Source organism: Paramacrobiotus metropolitanus, unplaced genomic scaffold (assembly GCF_019649055.1).
Source record: "Paramacrobiotus metropolitanus isolate TYO unplaced genomic scaffold, Prichtersi_v1.0 Parri_scaffold0000189, whole genome shotgun sequence".
Lineage (NCBI taxonomy): Eukaryota > Metazoa > Tardigrada > Eutardigrada > Parachela > Macrobiotidae > Paramacrobiotus > Paramacrobiotus metropolitanus.
Genome location: NW_026570409.1, coordinates 45,418 through 67,334, shown reverse-complemented (window position 1 = coordinate 67,334; position 21,917 = coordinate 45,418). Strand labels below are relative to the sequence as shown.

The window sequence follows — 21,917 nt, the reverse complement described above, 5'->3', positions numbered from 1 at the left end:
CTTTGCTGGCCATTTAAGAAACCGAATGGATCCTGGCTCACCGCCCAGAAGCCAAAAATAATTTTACAGAATTTTGTTTTTGGTATGTATGCCGGAAAAACTAGATCATCGTCCGGATCGGTAGTTATGACTGTTACTCGGAGAGGAAATTGCAAAGGTTTAAGAATTCCGGCGTATAAAAGATCTCATCGTTAACGATCATCAGATTTTGAGGAAAACCGCACATCAGCCTCACCCAACCCGGTTTCCATAATTTTTTCCAAATCTTAAAATAATTTTCAAAATTTGAAAATTTGTTTTAAGATGTCATAAGCAGTTGGAAACGTTGCTGGTTCGGTGTAACAACGATCTTCAGGCCAGTACGCGTTAACGTGTAAACTTGCATAATCTGAGCAGATCGGTCCATATTCCATAATGAAAGTGGTACGTCGTTTCGTTACACCTAGATGCGCAATAACTTTCTGGAATTTTTTCATAAAACGGGCGCAATTCCCCAATGAGAAGTTGCGCACATTTAATTGGTTCTCACGCCCATGTATACCAATCATCTGGTTAAAAAATGCCATGAAACAAGGCAACATGCCAAAAACGAGTGTGTGAAACGGGAAGGTGGTGATTGTCATTTTACTGATGCAGCCAGTGCTAGCCACCATGCAAAACCCATCCGAAAGGTCAATCTGATCAATGTAACTGACACAGGAGACACATAATGAGGTATGGGAATACTTTTAAATTTATTTTTTGCAACTGTCCGAACTTGGCATAGCACCACTGTATTTGGATTGGCGCGTCCTGCTGGACACCAGAGACCGGAAGTCTCCGCGTTTTTCCGCATACCGAAGCCTTTTCAGAATTGATTGCGTGGTAATTATTGTTTTTATACAAGCTTGTACACGAGATTGATAAAACATTATCGAGTTGTACGAGCATTGTAGTGTATGACTGTACGTATTGGTACAGCGACGTACGAGTGCAAAGTATCTCGTGAATTGTTGTCCTGTGGCTATGGCTAATGTGCCGTAGCAACGGCGTACCTATTGTCCATTGTTGTCGCCTTGTTTAGCGATCAGTTGGCTGGTTGGCTCGGTAGCGAGCAGTTGTATTAATAAAGTATACACTGCCGCTACATACATCACAATGGCGTGACTAGGATGTTGTCTATTAACGTACTCAAAGCGCATGTGGGGAGTGTATTGGTCCTAAGACCACAAGCGAGAGGGAGACGGAAAGAGAGCCCACGAAGACTACAACTCCATCCAGCCCGTGGATGTAAAAGAAGGAGGAGCGAGAAAGAAGCTCACCGGAGAGAAGAATGAAGGTCACCGGATATGGAGCGCGAAGGCATTGGCCGAAGGGCGTAGTCCATACGGTATGGAATGAAAGTGAAGGTGAAGTTCTGACAGGTAGCCTGAGGAGGACGGCAGGCCTGCGAGAACGAAACCTCCAGAAGTGAAAGGAAAGAGTGCTTGGACATGAAGCCAGAAGAAGGGCGTAGTCCATTGAATGGTTCGATGACCTTGGCGTACCTACAGTGAAGGAGGACCCAGGAAAATGACGAACCGAATGTGAAAGTTCCTGTTGGTTGCTAGGACGTAAGACAGTGTAATGAGTGTATTGACAATGTATAAGAGTTGCATAATGTTGCTGTACATTGAATGAAGCATTGTTGGTAACCACTGTGTAATGTGTACTGCATGAGTGCATGATTGTATGTACTTCTGATTTTCAGAAGTAAGGGGCGAGTGTAGTGTATGACTGTACGTATTGGTACAGCGACGTACGAGTGCAAAGTATCTCGTGAATTGTTGTCCTGTGGCTATGGCTAATGTGCCGTAGCAACGGCGTACCTATTGTCCATTGTTGTCGCCTTGTTTAGCGATCAGTTGGCTGGTTGGCTCGGTAGCGAGCAGTTGTATTAATAAAGTGTACACTGCCGCTACATACATCACAAGCATGATCCAACGATATCGTGAAAAGTGTCTGCAATTTGAAAAACGTCGAAAAAGCTGTACGAAAACCTGTACGTAAAACATACTCGCATTAATAAAAATACAAAGAAAACAGCACGGTAAAGAAAACTCCAGGGAAGGTGATATGTAAAGTACTGAAGCTCAATGTCCAGAGGTCGATGCGGAAGGCTTAGCGCTGATATTATCGCGCGCCTAACTAAACGGTTACCGAAGGGCCCTCATCAGACAGCAGAACGAACCAGTAGCTATTTTGCCGAGTTACAGTTCAGTGTACAGTTCAGCGTATTTTTGCATATAGTATGATAATTATCACGCTTCTTTCCTAAACGCTTCTTAGTCGATTTTTGAAAACCTGTCAATTAGGCCAGGCACAGCCTACTGCGTAAGGCCGACAGTAATTGGGTCCGTGACCTTTGGAAATCCCCTTTTATCCGGCAATGGATGTGTTTTCATCGACGGCCTGTGCCGTGCAGCTGTAGAATGTCGGCAGCGGTGATTCGAAAAGGAAGAAACACTGTTGCCGGCTGCAGCGTACCAGCATCCGTTCATGGCGTGATTGGTGCGTAGTAAGCACATGCCATGAAAGCGTCTCGGTGGGCTGCCAACAGATCGCGTACGACGCCGTATTCAATTCCTTTTTCTGCCTAATTCATCCTGACCGGTGCGTCCCTTTATGTTATGATGCCAAGGTTTTCTTGACGCGGTTGGGGAACAAATCCATTCCTCTTCTTATCGTTTCTTGTCAGCTGTCATACAAATCCAGTTTTTCTGCGCACTGCTGATTTTCCTACCTAGTAGTTTTTGATCGTTATTCACATTATCGCAGTGGCTGTTTTTCTGTCAAATGCCGGCTGGAAACTTGGAACTGCTAAGGTATCAGTGCACCTTACATTTAGAGTGCAGCGCACCGACACTGGACAAATATTTTATTGGCTTATTAGCGCTGATTTCATCAGCTTGATCAATACTGGAGATATACTATTAAATTTGTAACACAAGTAACGGGACGCTAAAACTGATCAGATTGGGTGCTTGCAACGTACTTTAGTGTTCAAGTCGACAGCAGTATACACTTCCGGCTATTTAACGGGCTGCTGCGGCTTTCTGCATGCCCGGTTCGTTTTGTTCAGTTTTCCTGTTGTGTGTGTCTCCGCTGCTGGAGAGGTTGGCGCTATCTTTTGTTACATTTAATTTAGGAGCAGAAAAGTTTAATGAAATTTTGATGCTGTAAAAATTGTGATGTTTTCAGTTATTGAATAATACGCTGTACCTCAGGTAAATAAAGACACCTTTATTACATAATCTGGAGGGAACGGTCCATCTCAGATTATCAGCTACAAGTCAAAACAAAAAGTTTGTCGATCATGCAGCTCGGAATTTTCCCTTGGATTTTCTTCGATATAGGTAGTAATGCGATACTGTATAAGTAGATATGACTCATCAATTATTTAAAAATGGCGGCACTTACGTAATAAATTGGAGTTGGGAGCTATACCTTCCAGCTGTAATTCCCTGTTGGACTTTATTACTATAGTTCCCAACTCCAGCATACGAGTCATTTCAACAGTGTACATGTATACTGTATAAGATGGTACGCAGTATATTACACATATACAGTACATTCAAACACACATTGTTTACATTCTTTTCCCGCGTGGAGCGGCACCAACACATAAGCTCAAATGGCTCGTCAGCAATGTTGCTGCACAGCATACGCGTCTTTGCTGCTTAATTGTTTATCACCGTAGTAGTTACTAGTTATCCTGCATTTATGTTACACATAATTATCTTCTACATTACCATGAGTATTAATTGATTATCGGGAGTGCACACTGCCTGGCATATAAATCTGGACTGTACATGTGCGCAATGCACTTTATGATTACACAGTGCATTATACAGTTTTAATGCTCTATTCGACCAGTTGTTTACATACTTCTACATCATGGAAGGACTTGCACATCACTGCGTCTAGCTCGCTAAAGCCTTTTAACGTATAGTAAGTGACATATAATTACTTTTCAGTGGATATAACTATTTGCTCTATTCGCAACTTATTTATACATATATAAATGAAAACTAACAGGTACGATAGAATACTATTTTCTTTACTACTATACATTATGACTGTACTGTGTAATCAAGTTTTACAGTTATTTGCGTACATGCTTTTGCGTGCGTGCAGATCAACTGAAAAAAGTCCGCCAGGGTCGCCGCAAATTTTTTTCCACTAGAGCTAATGTCGCATTTCTATTAACAAATACTCCACTAATTGCAGAATTGATGGATTTCTTGCACACGAAGTAAGTGAAGCAAATGTTTTTTATTTCATATTGCGTTGTAACACATGCTATATTTTTTATGTGCAAATAGTTTCGGGGATGCTACAAGCAACGGGGGCGCGGGTGGAAAAAGTTGGCCTGAACTTCTCAAAGACTTTTTCCACCTTGTCAACGGTCTGTGCAATTTGCTGATTTTGCAGTTTTCTACATCGGAGTATTTATTACTATATGCTCGTATGTTCACTCAATGCTTTTATAACCAAAAATACATTTCGTACTGAATTGTAATTAGTTTAATTAATGAGCAATGTACTGTACTGTACTGCACTGTATATGTAGTATGTATCACATACTTTAAAGGGTAAACGTTTTTACGTTTATTACTAAATTAACAACTACTGTTTACTAATGCCACGCAACAGAAATCTGCAACGATCACTTTTTGGTAATTTTATTTATTGCTGTAGTACATTTTCTAATAACAATCGCAATTCGTTTTCAGCAGTTTGAAGAGTATCAGCATCTTTTGCACCTAATAAATTAATTTTTCCAGAATGGAAAATCATCGCCGTACAACCTTGAAGCCGGACTCGCATGGCCGGGAATAATTCAGGTTCAAACATGGCATCGACTTTTGCTCTTATTGAGTTGTATAATTTTTGTAAACTAAGAAATTTCCCAAAATTAAAAGTGGCGACAATGTTAACAATTCGTGGATTCTTTACCGATGCTTTTTGATAGCCATATTTTTGCAGTTTCCGGCAATAATGATGCAATAACGCGAGAGCATCATTGATGGACTTTGCACCATTAACTGTGATCTTGCCGTTGCGGTACACCTGGCAGTGCGATTTCTGCGGACGAATGGAACGGAGAAGAAGCCCGGAATATTTATGTGGTGCATAATGAGAAAGCGGAGCGCGCTCGTATAAGCTGGGTAAGTCAATTGCGCAGCCAAGGTCAGCAGTTGCAATAACGTTAGTTATCTTCGCCATTCAGCCAATTTGCAAACGTCTCCGCTTTCGCAAGCGTTGTTTGTGGTAATGAAGTAAGCTCCTTAAACTTCGGGCACCCAATGTCTTCAAGATTAAACACTTCAGGCAAATAATTTTCCAAAATCTTTAGCTTTTCTAATCCTTTGGCAAAAAACGTTAGACGCGCAGGTCGTTCACCAATAAGCTCTAGCATATCCTGAATGGCACTAGCAATGTCTAAGTATAAATAATCTCCACGATTATGCCAGACAAGTCCGTGCGAGTGGCGCGATTGGCTCCTAAATTCAACGCGGTAATGATTAAAGTGGGATGGAATGGTGAATGTGTAGCACCTGCTAACACTGGTTTGGCAATCACAAAATGCCAGCTGTTTTATAAGCCGTTGGGAGCCAGCGATAAACCAATCAATATCCAAGACAACCCTCCGCTTTGAATTCTCCATTCTGCTGCCGGTACGCTAGTAATAACTCCTCCCTTTGGAAATGGAGTCCTTTAATAGGTATCCGCGCACGACAGCTGATTTGAGATTCCGATTGCCTGCTTCAGTTCTTGTTGTGGGGCCAACGACTTCGGGGAAAACCACGTATGTGTCAAAATTAATTATGGAGCGCGATAAATTATTTGACCAACCATTTGGACGAATTATTTTGGTGTACGGAGAAATGCAGCCAGCATACGAAATGCTTCAGCGAAAAATCCCTGGGATTGAACTGACAAAAAATATTCAGCAAATTGTGGAGGATGAAAATTATTTTGATGGTAAACAAAATATTTTGTTGATAATGGATGACGTGGCAAGCGGTTTGGCAAAGAATGAGCATTTATCTAAACTTTTCACTCAAAAAGTACACCATAAACGGCTTTGTGTATTTCTATTATTCAATAACCTATATAAACAAGGGTCTGCTATGCGAGACGTTCATCTTAATGCGCAATATCTTATCCTGTTCAAAAATAATCGTGATGTGAACCAAATCAAGATTCTCGAAAGGCAGACTGGTTTAAAACATCTTAGCGGAGCTTACGAGGAAATCGGTCAGGAACCATTTCAACTTCTCATTTTGGATATGAAACCGGACACCCCTGCCTATTTAAGGATTCGTTCAGCAATATTACCGGGAGAGTTGACAAAAATTTACATCGATCCACAAACGACAAACTAGCCCAAGAATGTGTGATCAGATTTTAAAAGACTTTGCTCCGTTTCTCCTTACCCTGCGATCGCTGAAACCCAGGCAGCGTCGTTTTCTTTTGGAAAATATTTCGAAACGACAACTTCGCTGCTTTGAAGAAATTTGTTTAAATTTGGTGAAGAATTCAGTGCCTCTGACCGCCGATCAGCTTAAGGTGTGTCAACGTTGGAGTCGACCATTAAAGCTGATTGCCCTCAAAAAATATCCTTTACGAAGCAAGAGGGAAATATTATTACAGCGCGGAGGATTCTTACCTGCGGTTCTACCTGTATTGGCAGCTGTTTTGGGAACTGCTTTACTAGAATGAAACCAGAAGTGCATTATATTATCCCGGTGAGCGAAACGAAGAAACTTGCCAGCGACACGGCTGGTCGCATTGCAACGGATGTTCAATTACAACAGCAGCCTACTGAAGCTGTAGATATTGTAAGACTTGATGACTTGGTGAAAGAAATCATTTCAAGGAATGCCCTGAGCGTGTGGGAAAAGGCAGAATTGTTATCAAGAAATTCGGCTCGTTTTTTGGCGCTGAAGGAATCGGCGTTCGGTCCTGACCAAATGGTTATTCCACCACCAGCATCTGTGCCACCGATTCCAGTACAACTATTAAAGAAGCCATGGGTACCCCCTAATATGCCTGATCGTATGTTAGATGCTTTCCCTCCTATTCCACCTGCCCCGCCGGCGAAACGCAAACGTGCAAAGCGAGAAGTATTTGATGAAAAAACTTTACAAGTCGAAGGTCCCATCGGCTCAAGAACTAAATCCCAGTTCAACTGGATGACTGTCAATAACAAATGAGTGGTGGATGTGTTCTCTTTGTCTTTGGGAGAAGGTATGACTTGAATTGCACATCTAGCTGTTGCGATGGATCAAGCAGCAGCAACGACGAAGACGATGGCCAATCTACTGTTGCGACAAGCGTATCTGAACCCCCAACACCCGGGCAGCTTTACGGGGATTCAAAAGTTTCGCAACCACTATCTACCAGCAACAAGCTACCAACAGACGCAGGAGCAGCTAGAACATCTGGATCCATATACAGTCCACAAATCTCGACGAAAAAAGTTCAAAAGAAACCCCGTAGTTGTCTCAAACCTAGCGGAGCAATATCAAGCCGATCTGGCAGACATGTCAAAATATGCGAAACAGAACAAGGGGTACCGTTGGATACTGTTTGTGATCGACGTCTTCAGCAAGAAAGTAAGCTGTCAACTACTAAAGAATAAAAGCGGTACCGAAGTTAAACTTGGTTTGGAAAAGGTCTTTGCAGAACTTGGCGTACCTATTAAATTGCAAAGCAACAAAGGTCTTGAATTTTACAATAAGGATGTTAAGAATTTTTTGACGGCCCAAAAGGTTTTCCTGTTCTCGTCTGAAAATAAAGCAATCAAAGCATCCTTAGCTGAGAATGGCATACGTAATCTAAAGAAACGTATATGGCAATTATTTCGACACCGACAGTCTAAAGTGTACTGGGACGTTTTGAGTGATTTGGTTAAGAGTTACAACAACGCAATCCATTCTTCGCATAAAGTCACCCCCAATGATGTTAGCCAGTCTAATTCTCTGCAAATATTCAATCAATTATATGCAGAATTATTAATGGGAAAACAGAAAAAACCAAAGTACGGCGTGGGTGACACAGTACGAGTAGCCATCGACAAAACACTTTCTGAAAAAGGATACGAGTCAACATTTAAGGAGGAAATTTACAAAATACATCAAGTGCTACCACAACAACCAGAGCCGCTTTATGTATTAGTGGATGAAGACGGGGACTTAATTCGCGGAAAATATTACGAAGCCGAACTCAGTCGTGTGAGAAATGACTCATAACAGCTTCTATGTCACGCTTCCATCTGATGCCTGTATGCAGCAGTTTCCAAAGAATAATGCAGCTGAATGGACAACAAAGCTAAAGAGTGTTTTATCACTACCGGGACAATGGGAAATGGCATTGGTGGAAATACAGTATCCTAATTCAATGTACAATTTACCCAGCCCCCAAACATTGCACGTAAACCAAATTACATCCATGGATAGCAACGGTGTTTTCGTAATGGATCGCGACACAATTACAGTACCTGCAGGAATCTATGAGAAAAGTGATATCATTGATTTTATCAACGGTAAAGTGCCGCGGTTAAAGCCGTTCGGCGATTCTGCAGTGGAAAAACAGGCTTTCCAATTCGAATTATTAAAAACTGAACCCAAGCTCAAAGTAAAGTTTCCTAGCGTGCGGGTTTTTCTGGATTTTCCTCCTTCATCTTTGCATCTATCCCGTATACTGGGATTCAAAGAACGACGATTTTCTGCAGCACATTCCGAACAGTATGAAAATTTTTTGATGGAAAAAACGAATTTTGCTTCCGCAAGTACCACGCTGTCCGACCAGTTAAAGGCATTGGCAGAGCTGCAGCTCTTGGAAACTTCTGTACTAATGACGGCGGATAAACCTGTGAACATGCACATTGGGAACCAATCAATTTTTGTGTACTGCAACAAGTGTGACTACAATATTGTGGGTGATGAAACTATGCAACTTTTGCGCGCTTTCCCCATTAAAGCAAGTGTTCCGCGCTTCGAAATTGTTTCGGAAAGGTTCGAGGATCCACATTATCTACCTGTTTTATACGATCGGCTGGACACAATCGACATCAACATTGCAACTGATCTGGGAGAACCGGCAATTTTTCAGATTGGAAAATCAATGGTAAAGCTGCACTTTCGGCCCATTCAGTATTACTATCGCTAAAAAATGCCCGTTATCCTCTTTTAACCGTCACCATCGTTCTATCTGGATTTATTTGCCGGGACCGCCACGGGTGCCGGTAGTCAGCACGGGTATGGAGCCGTCATGACACGGTATCGCAGAAGTTTAATGCAAAATGGGAGTGGTTTTATGCTGCCCAATTTTCTGCGCGCAATGCTCAGTAAATTAGCGCATTTTGCGGCTCCGGTTATTAAAGCTGCCGCGCCACATGCTAGAGCAGCTATGGAAGCAGCAAGGTTTCACCTACGCGACGCAGCGACAACAGTTCTTAATGAGACGTCCAGGAAAGTAGGAGAAAAAATTTCGGAAGCACTCACATCGCAAACTCAACAGCAAGGAGGCATCAAGCGGCTCAAGCAGCAGCACAAGAAAACGAAGAAGATCAAGAGACATTCCATACGATTGAAACGGCTTAAACGGATTCCCCCGAGAGAATTTGAGGACGCATTTTAAAATGGCTTTTATTCTGGAAGGAAGCGTACCAGCTATGCAGGTTGATTCGGATTTCTTTCCGTTCCAGCCACTCTCGCGGATTTTGTGCGGACAGAAGAACGTGTGCACAAAATGGTGGTGTGGGATAATATCATTGAAGTTAATTCACATCGCCAGTTGATTGCGGATTTTACTGCATAAAAAGCACAACGTAAGTGAGTGTGTAAGATTTTGCACAAAAGTGTTGTTGCTTTGAGCGGTACGCTTCAGGGGCGCAAGCGGGGTGGGCGCTGTCGGCCTCTGACGACGCTCAAGTGAATCGTGACGGATGTAGTATAATGGGCGACCGGAGCGCTTCGCGCTCTCGGTCGCCCGTACCTTACAGGACAAAATCAAAAAAGAATATTTTTAACGTTGCTGTTGTTGTATACAGACTGGCACTACAATGGACACCGCTGAAATCAGCCATGTATTACGTTCAAGCGCGGTGACACGAGACGCTTTCATTGGTGTATTTGCTGCGAACATGTTACCATCTTCGCTTCCAGCCAAACTGCCATGGGCATGTGTTGTCAATACTGACGAAGCTGCAAAACCTGGCTCGCATTGGCTGGCGTTCTACCAGGCTGTACCAGGACAATTGGAATATTTTGACTCCTACGGACATGAACCATATTACTACGGCCGCCACATTGAAAATTTTTGCAAGAACGATGGCAGAGTTATTTCGCAAGCGCATCGTTTACAAATGGAATGGAGTACCGTGTGGACAGTACTGCTGCTTTTTTATTTTAAAACGATGCTCCGGCGAGTCGTTTACTTCTCTTATTCATTTATTTACCAGTAGCAAATCTTCGAATGATCGAATGGTTTGTGCTTATGTTAATTATTATTTCAGTTTGAAAACTGTAGTCCGTGATAACTCTATGCTTACACAGTCTGTTTTCCGCCAGTTAATGCAATAAAGTCACGTCACCAACGCCAGTTTTTTCACGTACTGTTTGTATAGAAGTAAAAAATAATTTGCTGTGCACCAAAGTATTTTGCCACCACAGCGTGACGTTGCGCTGCATCCGTTTTGATGCTATATATATAAAATATTTTGTCAGTGCGTAACTTACAAATATAACAGTTTTTTCATCTCATTACGCAGCGGAAACTACCGATTTCTGATTCTGTTTTGTTCAAAGAATGGTTTACCATATTGTTGTAGACATTAAGTGGTATACGCTTCATGGGAAGCCAATTATTACGTCACTTGCAATAAGTTCTGTCGAATTTTTATTGCCTTTATTATACCACTTTTGCGCTAGCGCCAAACAATTACATTGTTAATAAATTTGGCATTTGTTCTTCGGATAATGATGCTGTGTTCGATAAAGCTTTCTCAGAGTTAGAACATCAGTTAAATCGAGCGTTTAAAAATTATCTCCGCTATGTTGATGATCCTGCCGTTGTCGTTTTCTATGCAAAAGGGGGACAAAAGTGTCTCATTCTTCAACAACTGCTCAAATCTGATGTCATTAATCTTGATACACTTGGCTGTCCGCGTTTTGCTGCTCTAAGTAACGACAAGTGCTACAGTCCTAACAAAGCGCAATCGTACTCTAATTGGATGCTGGACTACTATTTAAAAAGCCGTACGAAATGCCTGCTTTGCCGAATGCCGATTCCTGAAGAAAGAGCTACCCATCGACTGCAACGACACTGCCGCAGCAAAAGACCAGATCAGAATTCTTACTGGGGTATGCGTTAATATATATCTCGCTATTTTACAAAGATTTCGAGGTGGTCTATATTATTGCAGATGACCAAGAAAATAGATGTTGCATCCGCTGTGGCGCTGTGTTTCCTCCTCGAACGCTGATTGCGCCTAATAAAAACGTGTTGCGAATATTATCGCATCCAGCACGTTTCATCGAATGAGTCATTAAATTTTGTTGGCCGATGTAACTATAAAATGCTGTACGGAATTTTGCTTACACATATAAATAAGCTGCTTATATGAGGCTGGATTTCTGCGAATAGCAAAGTACTTCCATCAGGTTGTTTTTCTACACCATGACACAAATTCCTGATCCGTCAATACCGTCAACTGCCCTTGAGACCGATGCGGAAACTGAATTTGCAGATAGTGCTCTCTTTAATCATAACTACGCGCTTCTTGATCATAATTATTCTGCAGCTCCGGCTGGTGTACCTGCGCAGCGTTTAGGAGAGCTTGATCCAGATTTGTATGATATTAAAGAACATTATGAGTTGGAAAAAACCGGAGCCAAATATTCGCAAAAGTTTTCAGTTTTATTTGAGACTTATAAGTGTCAGATAAACGGCCTTGAAAATTTATCGTTCAAGTACGCAGTAAAGACCATAACTCTGTTGTTGAAAGATATCCTTGAAACGGTGATTTCCAAAATACCTGCGCACAACTTGGTGAGAATTCGCATATACCAGGCGGCACTGCAGTACCCTATTTGGATGCCACCTATTCAACGCGATCAGTTGACTATCAAGCGATGGATGACGACAATCAAAAGAATTTTGAATTCAAATCAAGCGTTTTTATTGGACGAGTCTTTTGAACTGTCAGTGCAGCATACAGATACACCATTTGGCTCATGGAGAAAGAACGTCTCCCAGTTGTTGCGGCAAATTTTGGACAAAAAACGGTGCATCACCCAGATTCGAAACTCGGACAGTTTATGTATGGCTAGAGCAATTGTGGTCGCTAAAGCGCATGCGGATGGCGATAAAGAATTTTATACAAAGCTCTACCGAACCAAGAAACTGCAGGATGAAAAAACCAGAGAATTGCTGCGGGCTGCCCGGTTGCCAAATAGAGAATACAGCCTGGAAGACGTTCCTCGGTTTGAAGAAGTTCTGCCAAATTATCAGATTATTGTAGTATCTGTCGATCACGGAAACTCAGTTGTCTACTGTGGCGCTTATGCTGAGAAGCGGATTATGCTGCTCCATCATGACCGGCATTTTGATGTTGTGACATCTTTGCCGGCTTACTTCGAGCATCACTACTACTGTTACCGTTACATGAAAGGCTACAATCATCGAGAAGACCACCGGTGTGAGTTTAAATGTCACCAATGTCTGTCTGCAGCGTGCAAGATGCAAAAAGATTCAAAAATACCTTGTTCGGAATGTAATCGCGACTTTTATGGCCAGGAGTGTTTTGAAACGCACAAGTCTGGAACCAGTCCCATCTGTTCAAAGTTTTTTGTATGTGAAATATGCAAATTTTTCGTTTCTCTTGTAAAACGTCGAATGCGGACAAATTACGACGCACCTCGAGATAACAGAAGAGATGCTGACAACTGCGATGACGACGAAGACGAACCGGAAATCGAACTGGATATTGACGATCAGCAACATCGTTGTGGTGAAGTGTACTGCGCAATCTGTTCACTCTTTCACATGCCGGAAGAAAGCCATGTCTGCTATATGCAGCCCATCGAACTTACGGATAACGAGAAAGCGAAACATCTAAACGAAAAATTTGCATACTTCGACCTCGAAACCTACCAAGATGACACAGGTGAATTCCGAGTGAATCTAGCAGTCATCGCCACGAAAGATGAGAAGTTTGTGCTCCCTTAGGATGGAAACATTAATGGCGACATCGCAAATGCTCTTGGGGATTTCATTTTCAGCGAACGTTTTCGGGGATACACTTTTATTGCGCATAATTTAAAGGTAAAAAATATCGAAATCAACAGCAGCAGCAGCTCATTCATAACTGATTGATGTGGTTTGTATTTCAGGGTTCGACGGGTTTTTCCTGTTAAACTCTTTAGTAAAAAAATGGTGTTATTCCACACCCACTGATTTTTTAATGGTAGTAAAATTATGCAAATGGATTTCAGTAAACTCAAAATAAAATTTCGAGATTCCATGAACTACGTGCCATCGTCACTAAGGAATTTCGCGAAGGCGTTTGGTTTGTAAAGAAACTAAAGGAGATTTTCCACACAAGCTGAATAAACCCGAAAATTGGAACAAGATCATCCCTTGGCCAGATCGGCATGACTACGGTTACCAATCCATGAAAAGATGTGAGCGGAAACGTTTCATAAAATGGTTTCGCAAGGAACGACGTCGTCATCACAATCAGTTTGATTTTAATGCACATTTCATCAAGTATGTCCGAGCTTTTCTTATTAATAATACACTCGCTATATGCAACTGTTTCACAGGTACTGTTCCCAGGACGTTCTCGTACTACAACAAGCATGTGAAAAATTTCGAATTCTTTTCCAACAAGCATCTGGTGGATTATGTCCATTTGCTTCTGGCCTTACAACCCCTGGAATGTGCAATTATTTTTGGGGAGCGCGAATGCTGAAGAAGAGCCAAATTGCTTTAATCGGTCCACCAGGACAGGGAAAGAAATCATCTGTAAAAGCAGAACGGTGGCTACGATCGATAGAACTGGATAACGATACAAAACTGGAAAGAGAATTTCGAATCGGGCACTGGACCGTTGATGGCTTCCATTCAGAAACCAAAACAGTTTACGAATTTTTAGGTCTGTCACAGGATAATACGTTTAATTCTTTGACATTTACCGACAAAATATTTCTGTCTCTAGGATGTATGTGGCACGGCTGCAGCGACTGTACCACGAAAAGCACAATGCACCCGTTTCTTGGTAAACCAATGGAAGAGGTTCAGAAAGCGACTTTTTTGCGCTTTGATGCAATAAAAACTCTGGGATACACGATTGTATCGATTTGGGAGCACGATTACGACATGAAATTAGCATCTGACTTTGAGTTTCGAAAGCTAACTGAGCTCGCCAACGTAATGGAGCCGTTGCATCCGCGGGATGCCTTTACTGGTGGTCGAACAAATGCAATAAAGCTTTACCATAAATGCGGACCAGGGGAGAAAATTTATTCACTTGACGTTATTAGCGAATATCCATACATCAACAAAAATTTGCCCTACCCCGTTGGACCGTCGGTTGTTATTATTAACGACTTTCCACCAGTGGAAGAAATATTTGCAGTGGTAAAATGTCGCATTATTCCACCACCGTCTTTATTCCTTCCAGTGCTGCCCTACCGAACGGATAAGCTAACATTCCCGTTATGCGCGAGGTGCGTGAAAGAGCGTGTTAACTCTCCCTGTGATCATGAGGATGACGATAGGGCTCTGGAAGGAACGTGGTGTACACCGGAAATTCATCGAGCGTTAGAAGTTGCCTACCGCATCGATAAAATTTATTCTGCGTGGCACTACCCGAGCAAATGCAATATCTATTCAGGGAGTACATTGACTTGTTTTTGAAGTTGAAAACTGAAGCGTCTGGCTATCCTTCAAACTGTCACACAAACGAGGAGAAAGACTTTATGTTAAAGAATTCCTTGTTAAAGAAAATATTCAGCTGGATAAAGATAATATTGCTAAAATGATGCTCAGAGCGCTTTGCAAGCTCTATGTTGAATAGTAGTTTTGGTAAGAATCGTGAAGCTGCCAAACCCGACTTAATTAATTAACTATGGATGAATTGTTTTTTTTTTGGGGAAAGTTTGGGCAGCAGGAAGACCGTTCAACACGGCAATGGTGGAGAAGAAAGAGGTCTTTCATGACTTTTATTTTCAAATAATTACGAAGTTGCTGGATTCGACTTGGTTACGGATGAAGTCATGGCCGTACAATACCGTTTGAAGAAGGATTATATAGTAACGAATAAGAAAACCAATGTTGTCATTGCGGCTTTCACTACTGCTTATGCACGATTGCATCTCCTCAAATTTATGGAGATGGTTGGGGACCGCCTACTATATCATGATACCGGTATGCAGTAATAATAGTGATTTTGTTTTTGCCTTCTTTATTCATAGGGTTTTGGTTCGCAGATAGCATTTTCTATGTTCACAAAAACGAACTGCCTGACCCACCAACGGGAACTTGTCTTGGCGACTTGTCATCATCGCTGGAACCTAACGAGCACATAGAAGAATTTGTGGCGCTTGGTACACCATTAACTACCAATAATTAATTATTCCTGAGTACTATACGTGTGTATTACTTTTCTTTATAGGGCCTAAAAGCTACGCTTATCGTACCAACACTGGTCACGAAACAAGAAAAGTGAAGGGATTTACGTTAACGCGGCAGGCCAGAAAACAGCTGAATCTGGAAAGTTTGAAGGAATTGCTACTGGAAAGCCTTGCACCGCCAGATGAACCAAACGATATTATGGTTAATTATCCGTTCAACATCACGCGAAATAAGCGCAAGTTGGAGGTTCTGTCTACGGAAATGAATAAGCGCTTCAGACTTACCTACTCAAAACGTCGAATTGTCGACACCGAATTTCATACTCGTCCCTGGGGTGATGTTTCCGGAGAATAGGCCTTCAATTTCCAGTACCGTACAGTTGTTAATAATAGTTTTAATATTATGGCTAATTCCAAAAAATGCTTCCAGCAATATTATTAGAATCAGCATCATGACAATGCAGGAGCCTATTGCTGCCTCACAGAAGTTCTTTTTGCACACAATGCGAGCCATCTTAGCAAGACTATGTTTGGGTATTGTGTTTGTTTTCTTTGAACATTGTTTCTTTAATAGTTACCTCAATAGAAAAGTTGCATTAAACATCGCAGCGTAACTCTAATTAAAGAGGTATGAATAAAGGCGCAGACCCATACGTTCCATGTAAATTGCACTGTATCTACAGTTGTAAAGTATATGCAGTGTACAAACTTACTGATTCATAAAGTAGATCTAGGAACTATAGTTATAAAGTCCAACCGGAAATTACAGCTGGAAGGTGTAGCTCCCAACTCCAGTTTATGACGTAAGCGCCGCCATTTTTAAATAATTGATGAGTCATATCTACTTATACAGTATCGCATTACTACTGATATAATTAACTAATTTTACACCGCTTATACTTTATAGGACTCCAATAGCTAGCGGTTATATTGCTGGTTTCACTAGATTTAGATGCTTTCTAAAACCATGAATCTAGCGCCGATATGCTGGAATTTGCCCGAAATGTTAGGTGGTTAAAGTAGTTTAATTGGACCCTTTTTATTTCGTTAAAAATGTTCTTTTTCTGGAGCGCGTTGCGTGGGAGTTCTTTAACGTTTAGCTTTGTTAGCCAATAAGTGCTGGTTTCGGCAATAGACAATTTAATAATTGTTGCGTAAAAAATATATTAAACGATCTGTCTCAAGTCGTCTCATATATTTATCACAAGTCACATTTATCACATGGAAGCTGGAACCGAACGAAACTATCAAACTGTAAAAAAAAGAACAATAATTATACTAACGTCGAAAGCTACGGGCGGTTGCCACGGTGACTGACATTATCCATGGCGCACCGCATCGAAGAAGGGCTTACAGATACATTACTTTTATTTTGCCCATCAGCATGCTGCATGTGCTCTCTGGCGGCTGTTGACTCAACACCATTATTGATGCGCGTTGAAATCTTTGAAGTTTTGAAACAAAATCTGTGAATTAGCGTCGCGCGAATGCACCTCTTGGTTATATTGTTAGCTTTTACCCAGTAAAAGTTGTCATTTGCTGTTTGTTCAATGCTCAGGCAGGAACAGTTGTCAGTGGCGTTTTCTGCTGCTACTTATGCTCCTGCAGCGTGGCGGTTGGTGCAGCTGCCAGTGCCCAGCATCGTACCTTGCAGTTTCCAGAGCACGCTCTAAAATAAACTGATTCTATGTTTCGGAGGGAACAAGTTGATAGTTAATTTTTCTAGTGGGGAATTTGTCGCTAGCCGTGGACGTTGGTTTCGTATGCTCTGGGCGGCCCAGTGACGGGCAGTGCTTGATCTAAACTACCTGCGTATTACTGTACAAAGGTGGGCTTTGCATCTTGCAGCTTGCTTTCGACAACCTGCATCTTCCATCTGTATGGAGCTGCTGACTAACTTCATTTATACCATGTGAAGAACCACTGGAGCCTACTGCGTGACTTGTATCGCGCAGATTCAGGTGGGAGAGACCAGCAGGTCCACATCGCCAACGGCCAGCAGATGCTGCCCGCGTGCAGGAGGGCCGCCCTCGGGGCGCGCATCATCGGGTCGATGGGTCGTAGCAGTCGTGTTTACCGTCGCTGCACGGCTGCCCACAGGTACGCTAGCTTCCTCAGCGTCCGTCTTTACAGAAATCACTGCGGAGATCAAAATATTTTGTCTGCTAGAGACCCTGTTAATGAGTATTGACTGACGTTGGCTTGCAGTAATTGGACAGAACGCTGGCCCAGCCTGGGCAGTGGCATTCCTCCGCACGTCGCCTGCCCAGGGCGTCTGGCTCAGTTGACGCCCCGTGGTGGTAGCGTCCGCGGAATGGCTGGCCAGGGTGCCGCCTCCCCACTCCACACAACTATAGCTGATTCGGTCCAAATCTTGGAGGTATTTTATTGGGAATCACGAGTACATTTCAGTCACTAGGTATTATGACTACCACAGTAACTTTTTTGTAGAAAGTGGACGAGTTGAAAGCCAAACTGCACCGTCTCCTGCCGCCCGAAACAGGTTGGTGTTGACGCTAGTTGAACGCATTGTGCGCCAACCAGTGTATGTCTGTTCGAACGCAGTGCTGGAGCCTGGCGCTGTATGCGCATTGGATATGCTGCGGTAACGCCCTGTTTGCTAATTCAGCTAACCTGATTCTTGAATCGCGGCACAATTTTGCAGTCCTTCTCCGACTTTGTAGTCTGGTTGATTCCGATAACGAACGAGACTCTAGCCTGCCAAATAACCAATGATCTCCAGTGCGCGATCGCAAAACCTAGGGTAGTTGCTTCCCTTTGAACGTTTGGTGCGCATATTGTAGAAAGCACTGCGGAATATGACGCCGCCCATCAGACCGCCGAGTTTGGACCGATGGACGAATTTATGTGGACACTGCAAAGTGAAACGACGACAACGGCCGACGCCGCAGTGCGCGACGCTCTGCGGCAGTTCAGCCAGCAGGCGGACGAGCTGTCGCCGCGGCAGCGCGTGCAGTTGGCGTCGGTGTGCCAGCTGATTCTGCTGGACCAGCGTTCCCGCATCAAGGTCCTGTCGGCCACGCTGACCGCCCCCGGGGAACTGTCAGCAACGGGGAGAGACGGGCTGCAGTGTTGCCGCGACGAGGCGGAGCGAGTCGTGGTGGACGCGGCGGGCATCCTGCAGCGTTTCCTGACGCACATCCTTCCGCAGCAGCTGCACACGGAGTTGGATGCTATCCTCACCCCGCTGTTGGATCGGATGCAGACGCGGGATTTCGTAAGCACTACCCAGTAGATTCGTCGTGCACTGCACAATCATGCTTGGCTTGATTAGCGTGATGCGTGTGTGTTGCAGTCTGCCGGGTCCGACTTCCTGTCGACGCTGGGTTTGTCGATATCGGTGGCAACGCGTCTGCTTGCCGGTCTGCAGGGGGAATTCTTCGAGACTTTAGGTCAGCACATATAATAGTACCAGTATAGCAAACACTACAAATACTAATCATACTATTAAAAACTAAGAAACAGATTACACAAAATTACTGTATAGAAAAGAGTAGAACATTTCAGAATAGTAACAAAATTAATACAGAGTATGTCATGAAATTACTTAATATTAATCAGTTACTCCGGTATTTTTTTCTCAGAAATCAGTGCGACGCCGGCCCTGATCCGCGAGCTGGACGAGGTGGCGGCGCTGATCGGCAGCGGTCTTTTCGATCCCGACGTGAATTTCGTCATCGGCCAGTACACGGATTATCCCGCTTCCGACTGGGAATATTTCACGGACAACTACCGCGGCACCGGCCGCGTGATGGTTCACTACAACTGGGTGTACGCGATGGCCCGCATGGGCAGTGTGGTCTACGGCGGCACGGTCGGAGAGTTGTGGAGTTCCTTGCTGTTCGCGCTGAACAATCCCGCTTATAACAAGATGCTAATGCTGTGTTTTGTGCCGCTGAACGTGGCTGCCCGCCTGGGCGGCGGCACCGTGTACCCACTGGTGTGCGACGTGCTAGCCGACCCTTTGGTCCCCGTCTTCGACGAGAAGAAACCTGCGAATCCCCAGGAAGCCATCGCCGGCCGCGTGTGCTACCGGCACGAATCGCTGCTGCAGATGCTCATCCAGATCGTCGACATCCTCGGACCGAGCACCAAAGTCCAGTACTGCATCGCCGTCGACATCTGTCCCCGGACAAAGGACGACGACGCCTTCTGGGCGACGCTGTACCTCTTCCGCCGCGTCGCGGACCCGCGCGCCAGCCACCGGGAGCGGGCGGCCGCGGGGACCGAAAGGTCACGGGGTCTGGAGGCCGACGGTGTCCGGCTGTGCAATGACGACGTCCAGGCCATGTCGCGGGAGGATCTCCGACGCGTCTTCGACATTGACCTGGTCGCCAAGCACCACGTGGACGCGACTAATAATAATAATAATAATAATAATAACACGCAGCCGGTGCAGTTGGCGCTGCAGCTGCAGTATCCCGACGGATCGTCACGGCCCTTGACGGTCGATTTGAATGACTTCTTCCCGCGGCTGAAGGGCTTCTGGGAAGAGGATTACCGCACTCGTTTGGAAAGGCAGGCATTGCCGGCTAACCGCATGCTGCGCGGGAGGGACAGTGAGCTGCACGGGCTGCCGCGCACCCATTTTGTCCACTGGCAGTACTGGCGAACATAGACTGTAATTCATCACCAGGCCCTCGTTCAGCCATACATGGACAAGTGTGCAATACTTCCAGATGTGTCTGCGTACTGGGTATCTTTTGTTGTCGGTTTTCTAGCTTAGTTATTTATTTGTTTCGTTTATTCCCAAGTGTAAGCTACATTCAGTATCTGCAGTACAAGTATAGCTTATGTTGCGAGTTGTATTGGATGGTGACATTAATTTTTTTTTTTTTTTTTTTTACAAGTTTCGTACTTTATTCTTGTAATTAGTTCTATGCAGTGTCACGATGTTAAATTTCTATTACAAATTACAACACGAGCACTTTTAACAAAAGCTTCGGAAACTATCACTCATCAAGCATCAATCGACAGCGGCGGCCTAATCACAGAGAAAATTTGGTCTAAATTCGCTCCCATCGGCGCCGTCCCCATGATCGATGCAGCATTTCCTCGCTGTATTTCGATACTGATCCGTTGGCGAAGATATTCCGTGGCTCGTTTTTCGCCGGTTTCCTGACGTATTTTCTGTCCGAATTCCGTTATTGTTCGGACAGCTTCCGGTCCGGGTGGTCCGAGCGTCTCAAAGCCCAGAGCACGGAATAGGTAGTCCTGGCCGATATCGCGATATTTCTCGATCTTGCCCTGCTCGGCCTGTGCTGCTGCTGCTCCCGCTCGTGCGGATGTCGCGACGATGTGCGATATGGCCATTGTATTGACGCACGTTGCGTCCCATGCCAACATCCGTCCTCTCCCATGGTGTCAAGGTAACGCCGTCTGGGCGCTTGCTGTCTGTAGGGAAGATACCTTGTGGCTCTAGTTCGCTTTCAAAGCCGGCCGATGCGAGGCTGCGCTTCACAATGGCGTTCAGGCATTTATGCGTAGGATTCGTCCGCGGTTTTTCTTGCAGCTAAGCCGTGGTAACCGCGGGCATCCGCCCACTCACCGCATACACAGCGGTGTGGGGTGATGATCGGTGCTCCAAGCCGTAAACCAGCGGCGATTCGTACTGCTGAGTCTGTAAGGAGGTTGCCAAGGGAGGCAGCCGAGCGCACCAACCATGCGCCGTTTTCTTTCGTGCTAACACCGTTCAATCTTGCCTGTTCGGAGATGTCGTTCCCAGCTGCCGTTCGTAATCGTTCAACGGTGTTTTGGACAATAGGATTGTCCCATACCTTCTGGACCGGTCGCGCGTCATGGTGGGAGGTCTTGTTGGGTTACTTGCCATTCTGCAGCAGCATCACGACAGTAGATCTGTGGTTGGAACTCGATAATTTCCGATGTTAATGGAGCCACCGAATAAGCAGAGGCCAGAAAGGCCGGAAGGGCAAGCTTTTCGACGCTTCGAATTCCGAGACCACCTTCTATTATCGGGAGAGATGCCTGCATCCATATGTCTTCAGTAATGTTGACATTGGTAATGCTAGTCAAGCTTTGCCGAATGATATCGTCAAATGCTTTTAACAGGGCTTTCTGCTGGTAGCATCGGCTGGCGCGCAGTTTATAGATCAGCTTTACTGTGCCCATGCTGCATCTTAACAAGTACAGAGCCTGGTGGGCCGGTATAAGATTTAGCCGCTCCGTCATTCGGGCGATTACCTCCGTAGCACTGACGAGTGCGCCTGC

The 21,917-nt window shown here is 44.2% G+C and overlaps 2 protein-coding genes across 8 annotated transcripts; both read left to right on the top strand.

Moving 5' to 3' along the window:
• Window positions 1–2,241: 2,241 nt before the first annotated feature.
• Window positions 2,242–20,584, top strand: LOC129600686 (uncharacterized). 7 transcript variants are annotated; one of them, XM_055499237.1, is made up of 11 exons: window positions 3,647–3,969; window positions 4,249–4,273; window positions 4,344–4,486; window positions 4,806–4,865; window positions 5,008–5,189; window positions 17,517–17,768; window positions 17,877–18,048; window positions 18,120–18,171; window positions 18,473–18,906; window positions 18,985–19,081; window positions 19,274–20,584. In XM_055499237.1, the coding sequence occupies exons 6-11, from the start codon at window positions 17,671–17,673 to the stop codon at window positions 20,305–20,307; spliced, it is 1,887 nt and encodes a 628-aa protein (XP_055355212.1). In that variant the 5' UTR covers window positions 3,647–3,969; window positions 4,249–4,273; window positions 4,344–4,486; window positions 4,806–4,865; window positions 5,008–5,189; window positions 17,517–17,670; the 3' UTR covers window positions 20,308–20,584. The 7 variants fall into 7 exon arrangements, with proteins under 7 accessions (XP_055355217.1, XP_055355215.1, XP_055355216.1 ...); XM_055499238.1 differs by having other exon boundaries at window positions 17,395–17,768; XM_055499236.1 differs by lacking the exons at window positions 3,647–3,969; window positions 4,249–4,273; window positions 4,344–4,486; window positions 4,806–4,865; window positions 5,008–5,189 and adding exons at window positions 15,279–15,462; window positions 15,525–15,641 and having other exon boundaries at window positions 15,710–17,768.
• On the top strand, window positions 13,642–15,037 carry LOC129600691 (uncharacterized). The gene is made up of 3 exons (XM_055499248.1): window positions 13,642–13,800; window positions 13,857–14,188; window positions 14,252–15,037. The coding sequence occupies exons 1-3, from the start codon at window positions 13,706–13,708 to the stop codon at window positions 14,950–14,952; spliced, it is 1,128 nt and encodes a 375-aa protein (XP_055355223.1). The 5' UTR covers window positions 13,642–13,705; the 3' UTR covers window positions 14,953–15,037.
• Window positions 20,585–21,917: the final 1,333 nt, after the last annotated feature.